The sequence below is a fragment of the Panthera pardus genome, unplaced genomic scaffold (assembly GCF_024362965.1).
Source record: "Panthera pardus isolate Hobbes unplaced genomic scaffold, ASM2436296v1 HiC_scaffold_15, whole genome shotgun sequence".
Taxonomy (NCBI): Eukaryota; Metazoa; Chordata; class Mammalia; order Carnivora; family Felidae; genus Panthera; species Panthera pardus.
The window spans coordinates 18036324-18050069 of NW_026526710.1; the positions used below are offsets into that span (position 1 = coordinate 18036324).

The 13746-nt window shown below is 42.2% G+C and overlaps 1 protein-coding gene across 6 annotated transcripts in view; it reads right to left on the reverse strand.

The window, feature by feature from the left end:
- Window positions 1–364: 364 nt before the first annotated feature.
- Window positions 365–13746, reverse strand: part of HSCB (HscB mitochondrial iron-sulfur cluster cochaperone) — a 28247-nt gene continuing 14865 nt past the window's right edge. For 4 of the 6 annotated variants that reach the window (XM_019426543.2, XM_019426542.2, XM_019426546.2 and 1 more), the window contains one exon: window positions 12847–12985. In XM_019426543.2, the coding sequence (XP_019282088.1) occupies window positions 12894–12985 (92 nt within the window). In that variant the 3' untranslated portion in view covers window positions 12847–12893. Of the gene's footprint in view, window positions 428–5923; window positions 6094–12846; window positions 12986–13746 lie in introns of those variants that run through there. The other 2 variants (XM_053902213.1, XM_019426544.2) reach the window with 2 other exon arrangements.

Below are 13746 nucleotides of genomic sequence, written 5' to 3' on the forward strand. Positions count from 1 at the left end.
AAGGAAAAAAAAAAAGAAAAGAATGAACCTCTTTTGCCTAATGTAATATCCTAGATTAGGTTTAAGTTTTCTTTTTAAAAATTTTTTTTTTTTTAATGTTTATTTATTTTTGAGACAGAGAGAGACAGAGCATGAACGGGGGAGGGTCAGAGAGAGAGGGAGACACAGAATCCGAAACAGGCTCCAGGCTCTGAGCAGTCAGCACAGAGCCCGACGCGGGGCTTGAACTCACGGACTGCAAGATCATGACCTGAGCCGAAGTCGGCGGCTCAACCGACTGAGCCACCCAGGCGCCCCTAGGTTTAAGTTTTCTTAGTGGCATTTAGAATCCAGTTTTGCCTCCATAAGGTAACACCCTACTTACCTCAATTGGATATAAAAGATAGTCTCCTGGGTCATTTCTGCAAATGGCCACCTCATTCTTCCCCTGAAAAAATACCCTTTCAGATGATATTATATACACATGTAAATATAAATATATATTTATGAAAAGGGAGTGTTGGGGAGGAAGAATTTTCTCCTGCCCTTCAAGTCCCTCTAGCTGGACTGAATCAAATTGACATGGGACAGATTAACAAGAGAATATCAAACTTAATTTTGTGCTTAGGGGGAATCTGCATAGATAAGAAATTCCAAACATAGGCAACAAAAGGGGCTTATATGAGGTAAAGAGAGGGGTGGGGGTCAAGGACACAAAGGGGGGGGTCTCCTCAGTGGATCAGACAGTTAAGTGGTTGACTTCAGCTCATGTCATAAGCTTCCGGTGCCTGAGTTCGAGCCCCACATCAGGCTCTCTGCTGTCAGCACACAGCCTGCTTCAGATCGTCTAGCCGCCCCCCCTCTGCCCCTCCAACACTCCCCCCCTCAAAAATAAAAAAATAGGGGCACCTGGGTGGCTCAGTCAGTTAAGCATCTGACTTTGTCTCAGGTCATGAATTTGTGATTCCTAGGTTTGAGCCTGAGTGTCTGAGCTGACAGCTCAGAGCCTGGAGTCTGCTTCAGATTCTGTGTGCATCTCTCTCTCTCTGTACCTCCCCCACTCATGCGCAATCTGTCTCTCTCAAAAATAAATAAACATTTTTAAAAATTTAATAAAATAAAATAAAAATAAACAAACAAAACGAAACAAAAAGGATACAAAGTGAGAGGGAGACCATTAGCAAAAAGGTGTAGGGAGATGTTTCTGGAAAACAAAGGTTCCCTTATTATGTATGTAAGTTTCTTGGTAAAGAAGAATCTCTGTTAATGGCTCTCTTCCTGGTAAAGCAAGCAGTTTAGGGGGTGGTAAAGAGCTTTTCTTAAATCTGTTGGGTTTCACTCTCTTTTTTTAATTTTTTTTTTTTTTTAATGTTTATTTTTCACAGAGAGACAGAGCATGAGCGGGGAGGGCCAGAGAGAGAGGGAGACACAGAATCAGAAGTGGGCTCCAGGCTCTGAGCTCTGAGCTGTCAGCACAGAGCCTGACGTGGGGCTGGAACTCACAGACCGGGAGATCATGACCCGAGCCCATGTCGGACACTTAACCGACTGAGCCACCCAGACGCTCTATTTTAACTTAAAATAACGTTCACGCAAAAGTGGCTTGTTTTGTGGCATTGACCTCTACAATTGTCATACTCTAAATATCATTGTAAAACCACTGTCCACCTAATTGTATTTTTTTTTTTAACGTTTTATTTATTTTTGAGACAGAGACAGAGCACGAACGGGGGAGGGGCAGAGAGAGAGAGAGGGAGACACAGAATCGGAAGCAGGCTCCAGGCTCTGAGCCATCAGCCCAGAGCCCGACGCGGGGCTCGAACTCACGGACCGCGAGATCGTGACCTGAGCTGAAGTCGGCCACTTAACCGACTGAGCCACCCAGGCGCCCCCACCTAATTGTATTTCTTGAAAGCCCATCCAAATTCATTCTTTAGTTCACACTTCTATACTAAGTTGTATATCCCTTATCAAGCAATGTACTAGAATTAATAATTTATTAGGTTCTTCCAATTTGCAGGTCGAATATTAGGTCAAGTATTCTTCACAATAACGCCATGAGTTAGATGTTTTTATTACTCCCCATTTTACAGATAAGAACGTTGAGGCAAGTTACGGTTCCCAGTTTCCTTATGTATAAGTGAAGGAGTTCAACCCCACGTCAACCTTAGACACTGACGTAACATGCTAGGCTTTGCTCCATCTGTTTGAATTTCCCGGCAGAAAGCCCTGTGTCTCTGTGAGACACAGACTCCTTGGGACTTCAGACCCTAGAAGCAAAAGACTGAGGATTATTGTGCATCGTCTCCTACAGTAGACTGGGAAGAGCGGGTACAGAATTTGATGGTGGCTGCTGAGAGCATCTCTTCTTTTCAGTGACAATCCAGGCCTGCCTCTTTGAAGTGACTTCCAGTCAATCTCTTATGCAGTTGCTGGGTCAGACATACAGACATTTAGACAATACCCTCCTGACTCTTCTCCTGGTGACTCATCTTATCTGTCGTCTTTAAGAACAAAACCAGTATTTTCTTGTTATAAAACTAACACAGACTCTAGTAGAAAATGAGTGGAGGTGGTGATAAAAATATAGAGAGCCAAAAAATAAAAATAAAAAGCCTTAGTACCATCCCACAGGGAGCTCCATTATATGAATATCCTCCGAGTCTTTTTTTCTTTTTTAATTTTGTTGTTTTTAAATTTTATTTTAGAGAGAGAGAGATCGTGCAAGTAGGGAGAGGGGCAGAGGGAGAGAGAGAAAGAGAGAGAGAAAGAGGAGAGAGAATCCCAAGCAGACTTCACACTCAGTGCAGAGCCCAGCGTGGGGCTTGATCCCAAGACTCTGGGATCATGACCTGAGCCAAAATCAAGAGTCTGACTCTCGACTGATTCACCCAGGCCCACCTCTAGTCTTTTTTCTTATTTGCGTGCATGTGTACACAGAAGCTGTCTTGCTCATTTATAGACTCCAAACAGTTATTTCTTATTGCCCTTTCTTGAGGCATTCACAATTACCAGAACATTCCATTTACGAGACCAGTAAAACCCTGATAGCAGTGGAATGCCTAGAAGACCTCCACACCCCACACATCCCTTTCCCTGCCCTTGGTAGGCTGAACACTCCAAATCCCACCCACGATCACGTGCTCTCTGCTTGTTTTCTTACAGGTACCCCCCTGAAACTCTTTCTATAAAACTCTAGGTATCCATCTTGCAATTGGAAAGGTCAGGTGTTAAGGCTTGAGTCTTCTACCTCTGCCAAAATAAATTTCTCTCTCTTTTCCAGATCCTTGGCTTTTGAGTGATCAGCTTTCCTTGCAATGAGTTTATCAGAGTTTGTTTAGCAACAGTGTTGGCAAACCCAAGCAGCAGCTATGCTTTTGATTTGTCCAGCCCCCATGGGATATCCCGGGACAGAGCAGTTGTTTGAGCAGCTCGCCAGAGCTCACCTGTTCATTTCCTGAGTCAGTGGCTATGACAGATCATTCAGTAACATGTGCACACACATATCTGTGTGCTAGTGAATAACACACACACAAAAAGTCCACATTTTCTCATTTTACTCTCATAACAGGGCCACAGGTACACGTACGATTCTATATAAAGGTGATAAAACTAAAGCTTAGAGAGGATAAGTAATTTGTCTACCTAATTAATCACAGTAGTTAATAGAATTTAGCAAGAAACAACCTTCACAGGATATTAATACAAAAGTATTAAGCTTCATCCTTTCTGGAAGAAAAGATACCAAACCAAACTTGATGGCAATGACCCATGAGGGGTGGGGTTATCAGAACTTGCACTTTGTGGGTGTAAATTTTAAGCTTTTATTTTTTCCAAGGAATATGTGTTACTTTGTAGTCAGACAAAGGATACATGGTTTTGGTTTTTACTTAAGATTTTTTAAATGTTATTTAATTTTAAAATTTTTTTAATGTTTATTTATTTTTGAGACAGAGACAGAACACGAGCAGGGGAGGGGCAGAGAGAGAGGGAGGCACAGAATCCAAAGCAGGCTCCAGGCTCTGAGCTGTCCACACAGAGCCTGATGCAGGGCTCAAACTCATGAACTGTGAGATCATGGCTTGAGCCAAAGCCGGACACTTAACCAACTAGCCACCAAGTTGCCCCAAGGTTTTTTTTTTTCATTTTTAAGTAGTCTCTACCCAGTGTGGGGCTCAGACTCACAACCTTGAGATTAAGAGTTGCATGATTCACCCACCAAGCCAGCCAAGTACCCCAGATAAATGTTTTTGAAATAAATATGTTCAATATGACAAGTGCAATGGACTGAATGTTTGTGTTATTCCCTCCACCCCTACCCCCCCACCACCAAATTCATATGTTGAAATATGAACCCCTAATGTAGTGGCATTAGAAGTTGGGGCTTCTGGGAGGTGATTAGGTCATGAGGGTGGAGACTTCATGAATGGGATTAATACTCTTATGAAAAAAACTCCCTTGCCCCTCACATTAGGTGAGGACACAGCAAAAAGATGGCCATCTATGAACTAGGAAATGGGTCGTGTGAAAAATCAGTAATGGGAAACCACACCAAAAAATGAAGTCGGGGGGGTTTTGGCAGGGGGAGCTCTCATGCCCTACTACTTGTAGTCAGTTGCAAACCCAACAGGAAAAGCCAGACTTGATCTTGCAGGTGGATACTACTCTACTATTCCAGCCCAGGAAGAGATGCTTTCCTCATCAGGCAACAGCTCAGCCAATGAAAAGCCACCATACTTCGAACTCCCAGTTTACTCCAATGGACTTCTAGTTTGTAACAGCCTCCACGACATATCCCTTTTCTCCTTAAAAAGGGACTTTTTGTTCCCTGGACTTGCCTATGGTTTTGCTGCAGCTTTTTTCACCCAAATTGCAATTTTCTTTTATTTCTGAATAAACGCATCTTTTGGAGGTAAAATAACTGGAACTTTTTACTTTATCTTATTTTTAAAGTTTATTTATTTATTTTGAGAGAGAAAGTGTGTGTGTGAGCAGGGGAGGGGCAGAGAGAGAAGAAGAGAGACAATCCTAAGCAGGCTCTGTGCTGTCAGCATAGAGCCTGACGTGGGGCTTGAACTCACAAACCATAAGATCATGACCTGAGCTGAAACAAAGAGACACTTAACCAACTGAGCCACCCAGCCACCAAAGGGCGCCTTCTCAAAAGCAGCATTTGTTCATAAATGTTCAGATCATAAAAGTATTGATATATTTTGACTACAGGTATGAAAAAAATGTGTACAGGAGTGCTTGGGTGGCTCAGTCAGTTAAGCGTCTGACTCTTGATTTCAGCTTGGGTCATGGTCCCAGGGTCAGGGATTGAGCCCTGTGTCAGGCTCTCCTGCTTGGGATTGTCTCTCTCCCCCTCTGCCACTCTTCCTGACTTGTGTACGCTCTCTCTCTAAAGTTAAAAAATAAAAAAGTTCATATGAGGATAATAAAGGGGTATGATATGTAAATAGGAAATACTGTATTAGGTCATGGGAGTTTTTCATGATTATTTTAAATCAAATCCCAGAGTCATATTTTATCTGTGAATGTTTTAGTGTTTATCTCTAACAAATGCTTAAAAAAGAAAGAAAAGTAACCAAATGCTATTATCACACGTAACAAAAGTAATAATTCTTTAAAAACACCCATGGCACATGGGTGGCTCAGTTGGTTAAGTGTCCAACTCTTGATTTTGGTTCAGGTCATGATCTCGGAGTTGGTGAGTTCAGGCCCCACATTGGACTCTGTGATGACAGTGTGGAGCCTGCTTGAGATTCTCTCTTTCTCCCTCTCTCTCTGCCCCTCCCCTGCTCTCACTCTTTCTTTCAAAATAAATACATGAATTTTTAAAATATATATAAAAAATAAAATCACCTAATCTGTAATCACATTTTCCCAAGTGTCTCTAAATGTCTTTTTATAGATAGCATCATGATTCAACACTGCATTAGGTTTCCTTGTCTCTCGAGTCTCCTTTAGTCTAGGTCTCCTGTCCACTTTTTTCCTTGTTTATTATTAGTTGACTAACTGGGTCATCTTGACATTGGCATGGTCATGGTGAGCACTGATCGTGGTGATGAGGCATCTACACGTGGCTTCTCAGGTCAACATCAACAAGAGAGCCTGGGGCAGAAGAGAAGGGGCAAGACAGATAATATCACTTGCTTGGTAAGCACAGTCCCAGTGGGTGGCAGCTTCCTCCCATAAGCAAGTAGGACTTTGCAGAAAGCGGGATATTGGTACCACTATGACCCTGCAGGCTCCATGAACCTTGCTGGAACCGCCTAGCCAGTCTTCCTGCTCTACTCTAGCTCCTCCAGCCTGGTAGCCATAGCACAGACAGAGATACTTGTCCACTATGCAATCCTGATGTGTTCCTCCCCTGCCTTAAACCCTTCCATGACTCCCTATTACTCTCGGGTGAAGGTCTAGCTTCCTTACCAGACTCCTATTCCTTCAGGATCCCTCCCCTGCCTACCTCCCAGCTTCATCTCTTCCCACTCCTTACCTGATGTCTGCAGCCAGCAGTTTGGATTTTCCTCTGTTTTCCATTGAATTTCTCTGTTCCTCCCTCTCACCTCCAAATTTTTGCATACATTTGTCCTTTTCTCGAATAACAACTGCCATCTTTTGCATGCAAACAGACCTTTCCAGTATAGGAAGTGTTTGTGGTGTTTTTGGAGCCAGAAGGGGAGTTACTGTAGATTGCAGGCAATGACAAGCGCTCCCACTCTAAACTCTTGGAGCACCTTGTAGAATGGATTCTGGCAAGAGTAGGCTTGAAATTAGGGATTCTCACACGGCTCTTTGGAGTTAATGTCAATGAGAATACCCACGAAATTCCTTGGTTTCTTCGGTGTCCATTACCGGGGCAGAATAAATGGGCAATTAGTCTGAGAAATGAAATACCTTCCTTGTTTCCACATTGTTCCAAGAACAATGGAAGGGCTACTGTACAAATTCTTAGCTACTCATTAAACTTGGTTTTCACAGTCCTCGCGTGTGTTTTAAAAAACCCAAAACTTTATTAATGAAGTTTTACCCAGAGATGTTTTACCTGCATAATACGGTGATGTGGTCTATAATTTGTTTTTTTTTAGTTTATTTATTTTGAGAGAGAGACAGAGACAGCATGAGTGGGGAAGGGTCAGAGAAAGAGAGAGGGAGAGAGAAGAGAGAGAGAATCTCAAGCAGGCTCCATGCTGCCAGCACAGAGCCCGATGCCGGGCTCCAACCCACGAAGCCGTGAGATCACGACCTGAGCCGAAACTAAGAGTTGGATGCTTAACCAACTGAGCCATCTTGGTGCCCCTACAATTTTTTTTTAATGTTTATTTTATTTTTGAGACAGAGAGTATGAGCGGGGGAGGGGCAGAGAGAGAGACACACAGAATCTGAAGCAGGCTCCATGCTCCGAGCTATTAGCACAGAGCCTGACGCGGGGCTTGAACTCATGAACTGTGAGATCATGATCTGAGCCGAAGTTGGACATTAACCGATTGAGCCACCCAGGAGCCCCTGATGATTCATTTCTGATGATTCTTCTGCCTCCTGACTGTGACCCCGAGAAAGGACAAGATGGTGTGTTGTATTTTTTTTTTATCTGGCCACCTCTGATACATTCTACATGTGACATAACAAGTGACAGAACCAGAAGAATTCTTTGTCAAAGTAAAGCTTTACCTGCAAGTCAGGCACAGGCTCTGTCACCTGCTATTGAACACCCTAGGAGGCCTGACTGCTATCTTGACTCAGAGCAGCATCCTTCTCTTTGCTTGGTGGCAGCCACAGAGATGGGAAAAAGCCCTTCAGCAATGGAGGCGCCTTCCTCTCTGCTTTTGGATTATTTGTTATAGAATTCCCTCTGCTCTGATGCGAATGCCCTTGGCTTTTGCGCAGAAAAAAAGTTAACATAGCAGTCCTGAGATTGCGTATCCTTAGAAAGGCCTGCTGACAAGGTTGGCCCTTGGCTGGGAATTTGGATTTGGGGAGAGTGTAGTTATTCCCAGGATTGATAAGACTGGCCCACTGTACCTAAATTGTAGAAACAATGTAGTTTATGCTGACTACCTGTTTTTCCTTCTGGGAGTCTAGAATTCTGGCACATGCTAGGCAATCAGTGCTCATATGACCAGTGCTCAAGAAACAGTCCGGGTCCTGAGTCTCTAATGAGCTTCCCTTGCAGATGACATTTTCACAGAGGTTGTCATAGCTTGTTGCTGGCGGAATGAGCGTGCCCTGTGGGACTTCCTGGGAGAGGACCCCTAAAAGCCTGTGCCTGGTTGCCATTGGACTTCATCCCATGTGCCTTTTCCCTTTGTTGAGTTGGCTTTTGATCCTTTCATTGTAATACATCGTAGCCATGAGTAAGGACGATATACCAAGTCCTGTGAGATTTCCTAGAGAGTCATTCAACCAGGGGATGGGGCTTGGGGACACATGATACAGCTTCTCTCTGCCTGTCTGGACTCCACTCCCCCTCTTCCCTGAAACCTTCTTACCTGAGAGCGATCCCTCCCTATGCCCAGTGAAGCTGTATATGCAGGCCTTGGAAATAGGGACTTGGGTCAAGTCCTGCTTCTGTTTGGCATGATGTGGGCCCTGGTAAATGGCCCCTGGTGTACAAATTGTTTTATCTTCTTGGCTGGTACTTAATCTGGTGGGTTCAGCCTCCCTAAGAGCACAGGCTGAGGTAGACTTGGGTTTGAATCATGGCTCTTGACTCTTATATTCTGGGAGCTTGTTTCTTCATCTGTGAAATGAGCTGAATTGGGTGTAATTTGATGGATTCATGCAAAATATTACACATAGTAACTATGGAGCAAATAGGAACTTTTTTTTTTTTTTTTTTACTGATTTTTTAAAACTAATCTCTGAACCTAATATGGGGCTCAAACTCATGACCCCAAGATCAAGAGTCACATGCTCTACTGACTGAGCCAACCAGTCTCCCCAGCAAATGGGAACTTTTATTATTGTTTTGATTATTGGTATAATCCCCAAATAGACAAGAAGCATCTGTTTATGTATTTCTTCCAGGGCTGAACATTCTCTTGCACAAAATAGGTGCTTGAAACTCTGCTGAAGGGGTATTGTTTACTCTGATGCGAAAAGATATGACTTTGTTGCCAAATAATAAAAGTAGTCATTATAATTTTATTTTAATTAATTAATTAATTAATTGGGCGCCTGGGTGGCTCAGTCAGTTAAGCGGCCGACTTCAGCTCAGGTCACGATCTCGCGGTCCTTGAGTTCGAGCCCCCGCGTCGGGCTCTGGGCTGATGGCTCAGAGCCTGGAGCCTGCTTCCGATTCTGTGTCTCCCTCTCTCTCTGCCCCTCCCCCGTTCATGCTCTGTTTCTCTCTGTCTCAAAAATAAATAAAATGTTAAAGAACTTTTTTTTTAAATTAATTAATTAATTAATTTTTGTTTAATTTTGAGAGAAAGAGAGACAGAGTGAAAGCTGGGGAGGGCCAGAGAGAGAGGGAGACACAGAATCTAAAGCAAGCTCCAGGCTCTGAGCTGTCAGCACAGAGCCCAACATGGGGCTTGAACTCATGGACTGTGAGATCATGACCCTGAGCCAAAGTCAGTCACCTAACTGAGCCACTTAGGTGCCCCAGTAGTTATTATAATTTTAAAAGTCACATTTCAGTGCTTCCCATATGCGATGCACTGGGCTAAACAATTTGTTTAGATAATTTATTTCATTTGATCCTTACAACAATCCTGTGAAACAGGTATTATTATCACCATTTTAAAGATAGGAAATGAAGCTTAGCGTAATTGTGGACTCAAGCAAATGGGTGGCAGAGTTAGGATTCAAATCCAGGTGTATCAGACAGGTCAGATCCCATAACAAAATACCTCAGACTGGGTGACTTAAACAATAGAAGTTAATTTTCTCATGGTCTGGAGGCTGGAAATCCAAGATCAAGGTGCCAGCATGGTTAGTTTCTATTTCCGGTGAGGAGTCTGTTCCTGGCTGCCTTCTCTCTGGCTTTCTCACAAGATTTTTCCCTAGTGCATGAGTGTAGGGAGAAAGTATCTTTTCTCATAAGGACATGAATCCTGTCTGATGAGAGCCTTACCCTTATGACCTCATTTAACCTTAATGCCTTGGAGGTACCATCTCTGAGTATAGCCACACTGGGGGTTAGGGCTTCACCATGTAAATTTTTGGGGGGACCCATCCAATCCACAAGACTGGGCCTGTCTGAACAGCAGAGTTGGAGAAGAAATAATCACAAATTAATCAAAACCTCTTATTGTTCTGATAATTTTTTTCTGTATTGGGAATAATGTGGGGAGGGAGGTGAGTGCTTAATTTGTTTCACTTGGTACCTGGCTGGCTCAGTCTGAAGAGTATGTGACTCCTGATCTTGGGGTTGTGAGTTCCAGCTCCACATTGGGTGTAGAGATTACTTAAAAAAAAAAAGAGGGGTGCCTGGGTGGCTCAGTCAGTTAAGCGTCTGACTTTGGCTCAGGTCATTATCTCGTGGTCCGTGAGTTGGAGCCCCACTTCAGGCTCTGTGCTGACAGCTCAGAGCCTGGATGGAGCCTGCTTCAGGTTCTGTCTCCTTCTCTCAGCCCCTCCCCTGCTTGCACTCTGTCTCTCTCTTTCTCAAATATAAATAAACATTAAAAAAATAAAAAAATAAAAAAAACCTTTAATCCAAATAGGGCTACTAACCTTGCAGATGCCAGGAAGTATACTTCCCCAAAAGGGCTTTGTCAGGGAATACGTGCAAAGGTTCCTGGATTTAGAAGTCCCACTAAACTTAGACTTTACACTAACAGGGAAAGAATTTGAAAGAGTGAAGGAAAAACAAAAAAAAGTAATCCCAGACTCAGAAATAAATTTTTTTTTTTTTTTTTTTTTATCCCTTAAATCAGAAGTAGTTTGCCGGGAGGCATAGTGAGCTTCCTAGCTCATGGCAACAGGTAGGGGAAAAGTTTCTTTGAAATTCCTCCAAAGATGTTTATCTGATCTGCTTTTGTGGTCAGATTGTGCTGGTTCTGGTCATTGTTCTGAAGGAGGAATGAAGATTGTCTGCAGAAGTACTTCAAGCACTGCTGTCATCTCCTATTCCTTTGCAGAAGCACCCAATTTAATCAGGACATTTGCTTGCATTGTAATTGTTTACTTAAAGACTCCCTGTGTGTTTTTAGACAAATCACTCATTCTCCTCCTAAAATGTGAGAGAGTTGGTGATCGTGCTGATATTCCTAAATACCATTAAGCCAGACAGCTGCTGTGGTTAATTTGCCTTCAGAAGATCCATAAATCCTAAAATGTTAACAAACTCAGTATAACAGGATTAGGATTCATGAGATGTAAATTTCTTAGACAAGGATGAGGGAGGATGCAAAGGAGTCACAGTTTTTAAAAAAATTTTTTAAATTCTTTTAACGTTTATTTATCTTTGAGAGACAGAGCATGAGTGGGGGAGGAGCAGAGAGAGAGGGGGACACAGAATCGGAAGCAGGCTCCAGGCTCTGAGCTGTCAGCACAGAGCCTGATGCAGGGCTCCAACTCATGAATCCAAAGATCATGACCTGAGCTGAAGTCAGACATTCAACTGACTGAGCCACCCAGGTGCCCCAAAGAGCCGCAGCTTTAAGCTCTAGGAGTTAAACCTTGGTTCTCACTTTTCAATTATAAACAAGTAATTCTCTCCAAGAGTTGTCATTTCTTCAGATTCCTTCCTTCCTTCCTCCCCTCCCTTCCCCTCCTCTCCTTTCCTTTCTTTCAAGTTTATTGATTTTTTAGTAATCTCTACACCCAATGTGGGCCTCAAACTCACAACTCTTGAGATTGAGTCACATGTCCCTCCGACTGAGCCAGCCAGGCACCCATCTTGGAATTTGTTTCTATTTATTATTATTTTTATTTGAGAGAGAGAGAGAGAGAGAGAGCGCACGAGCACACCAGTGGGGGACAAGGGCAGAGGGAAAGAGAGAAAATCTTAAGCAGGCTCCAGACTTGGAGCAGAGCCCGATGTGGGGCTTGATCCCATGACCCTGGGATCACGACCTGAGCCAAAATCAAAAGTTGGATGCTTAAATGACTGACCCACCCATTCAGTTCTTGGAATTTTTTAAGCAGAATTTTCTATTTTAATCTTCCTTAATCCAGAGATTTAAAAAAAGGGGGGACATTTTTTTCCTTCTAGAAATGAATCAAGAACTTAATCTGAATTTCCAAGGATCCAAAAGAGTAAGCAGGAGTTGTTCTTTGGGTGGATTAGAGGAGTGGGGGAATAGAGAAGAGAGTGTCAACTGTCCAGAAAGAAATTAAAACTGCTCCAACCCCACCAAGGTGGAGCTGGAAATGGGGTTGGTGTTAAATACCAGACTAACTGGTAATAAATATTGTCTACATTCTGAAATGTAGGCCTGAGAGATTCTTAGGCAGCTCTGCATGGTTACCAAACTGAATGCAGTTTGTGGTAACAAGGGCACTACTAATTAGAAAGAAGATGTGGTTCTAGGGTGGACGTTGGGAAAGCCTGGACCAAATCTAGTCCCCTGCCTGTTTTGTAGGCCAAAAGCTGCAATGACAGAGTTGAGTAGTTACAACAGAGGCAGTATGGGCCACAGGGCCTGAAGTATTTGCTATCTGGCCCTTTGTAGTAAAAACTTGCCAACCCCTTCTCCAGGGCCTCGAGCTGGCCACATCCCCACTTCCTCACTTACTGGCCTAGAGGGGGAGCATGCTGTATTAAATAGCACACAAAGAATGGACCACCCAAGCTCTCGCCACAGTTTCCTCTCATGACAAACTTTGACATCCCGTGATGTTTGAGCCACGGGTTTAACTAAGATGCTATAAGCGGTCAAAGCATCTCTAGTCTCAATTAGCAGAAGCCAGAGAAGAAATATATAAGAACTTTATTTTTAAAACTTTTAAACTAGTAATCATTAGAGAGGTATCTTCTTTAACTTGATCTTTTCTTCTACATTTGAAAAGTATCTCATCTTTGTTAAAATTTCCTTGGCTTTTTCAAAATCATCTGAAATAAACAGAGACATTAATGTGAGGCTTCATTTCAAACAAGAATAAACCAACTCTGTTGACCAAGGTAGCCAGTCTGACTTACAGATAAAATTTAAAAATGAAAACTGAACTATCTGTATTTGTGTCTATGTATGTGTATATATATATATATATATACACACATATATATATACCCATATATATATACGTACATATATGTATATATATGAATGATATTTCTCTATCTCCAGATGGGATTACCAAATTAATTTATAAAATCCCTTAAAGGAGTTGTATCTTAATTGGCTTAGAAAGAAGTTCTTATGTAAACGAAGTCTTCTAAAACTTCCAGAATTATAGGAGCCAACTCAAATATTTTTCATTGCCACGTAATTTGTATAAATCTTTGGTAAATAAGACTAACTTGATATTGTTGGGTTTAATAAAATAGGCATGTTTATAGAGTTGCTAACATTAAATATAATGCAAACATACATTTTCATTCTATTTGGACTTACTGGTCAAATAACCTAATATTATACTTAACTAGATGTTTAAGATTCTAGAGATGGTAAATCTGATATTACTCAAATTAAAATCATTCTGACAAACGTTATTTATCCCAACAAAAAATATGTTTTATAATATGCTGCCTAAAAATCATGTCCAAAATCTTCCTGGCAACTTGAAATCTTAGTCTTGCTAAGTAAACTAAGTTAAATAATGGATATTCATGAAATATCTAAATAATTTCTAAATAAGATAAAGTGCTAAAAC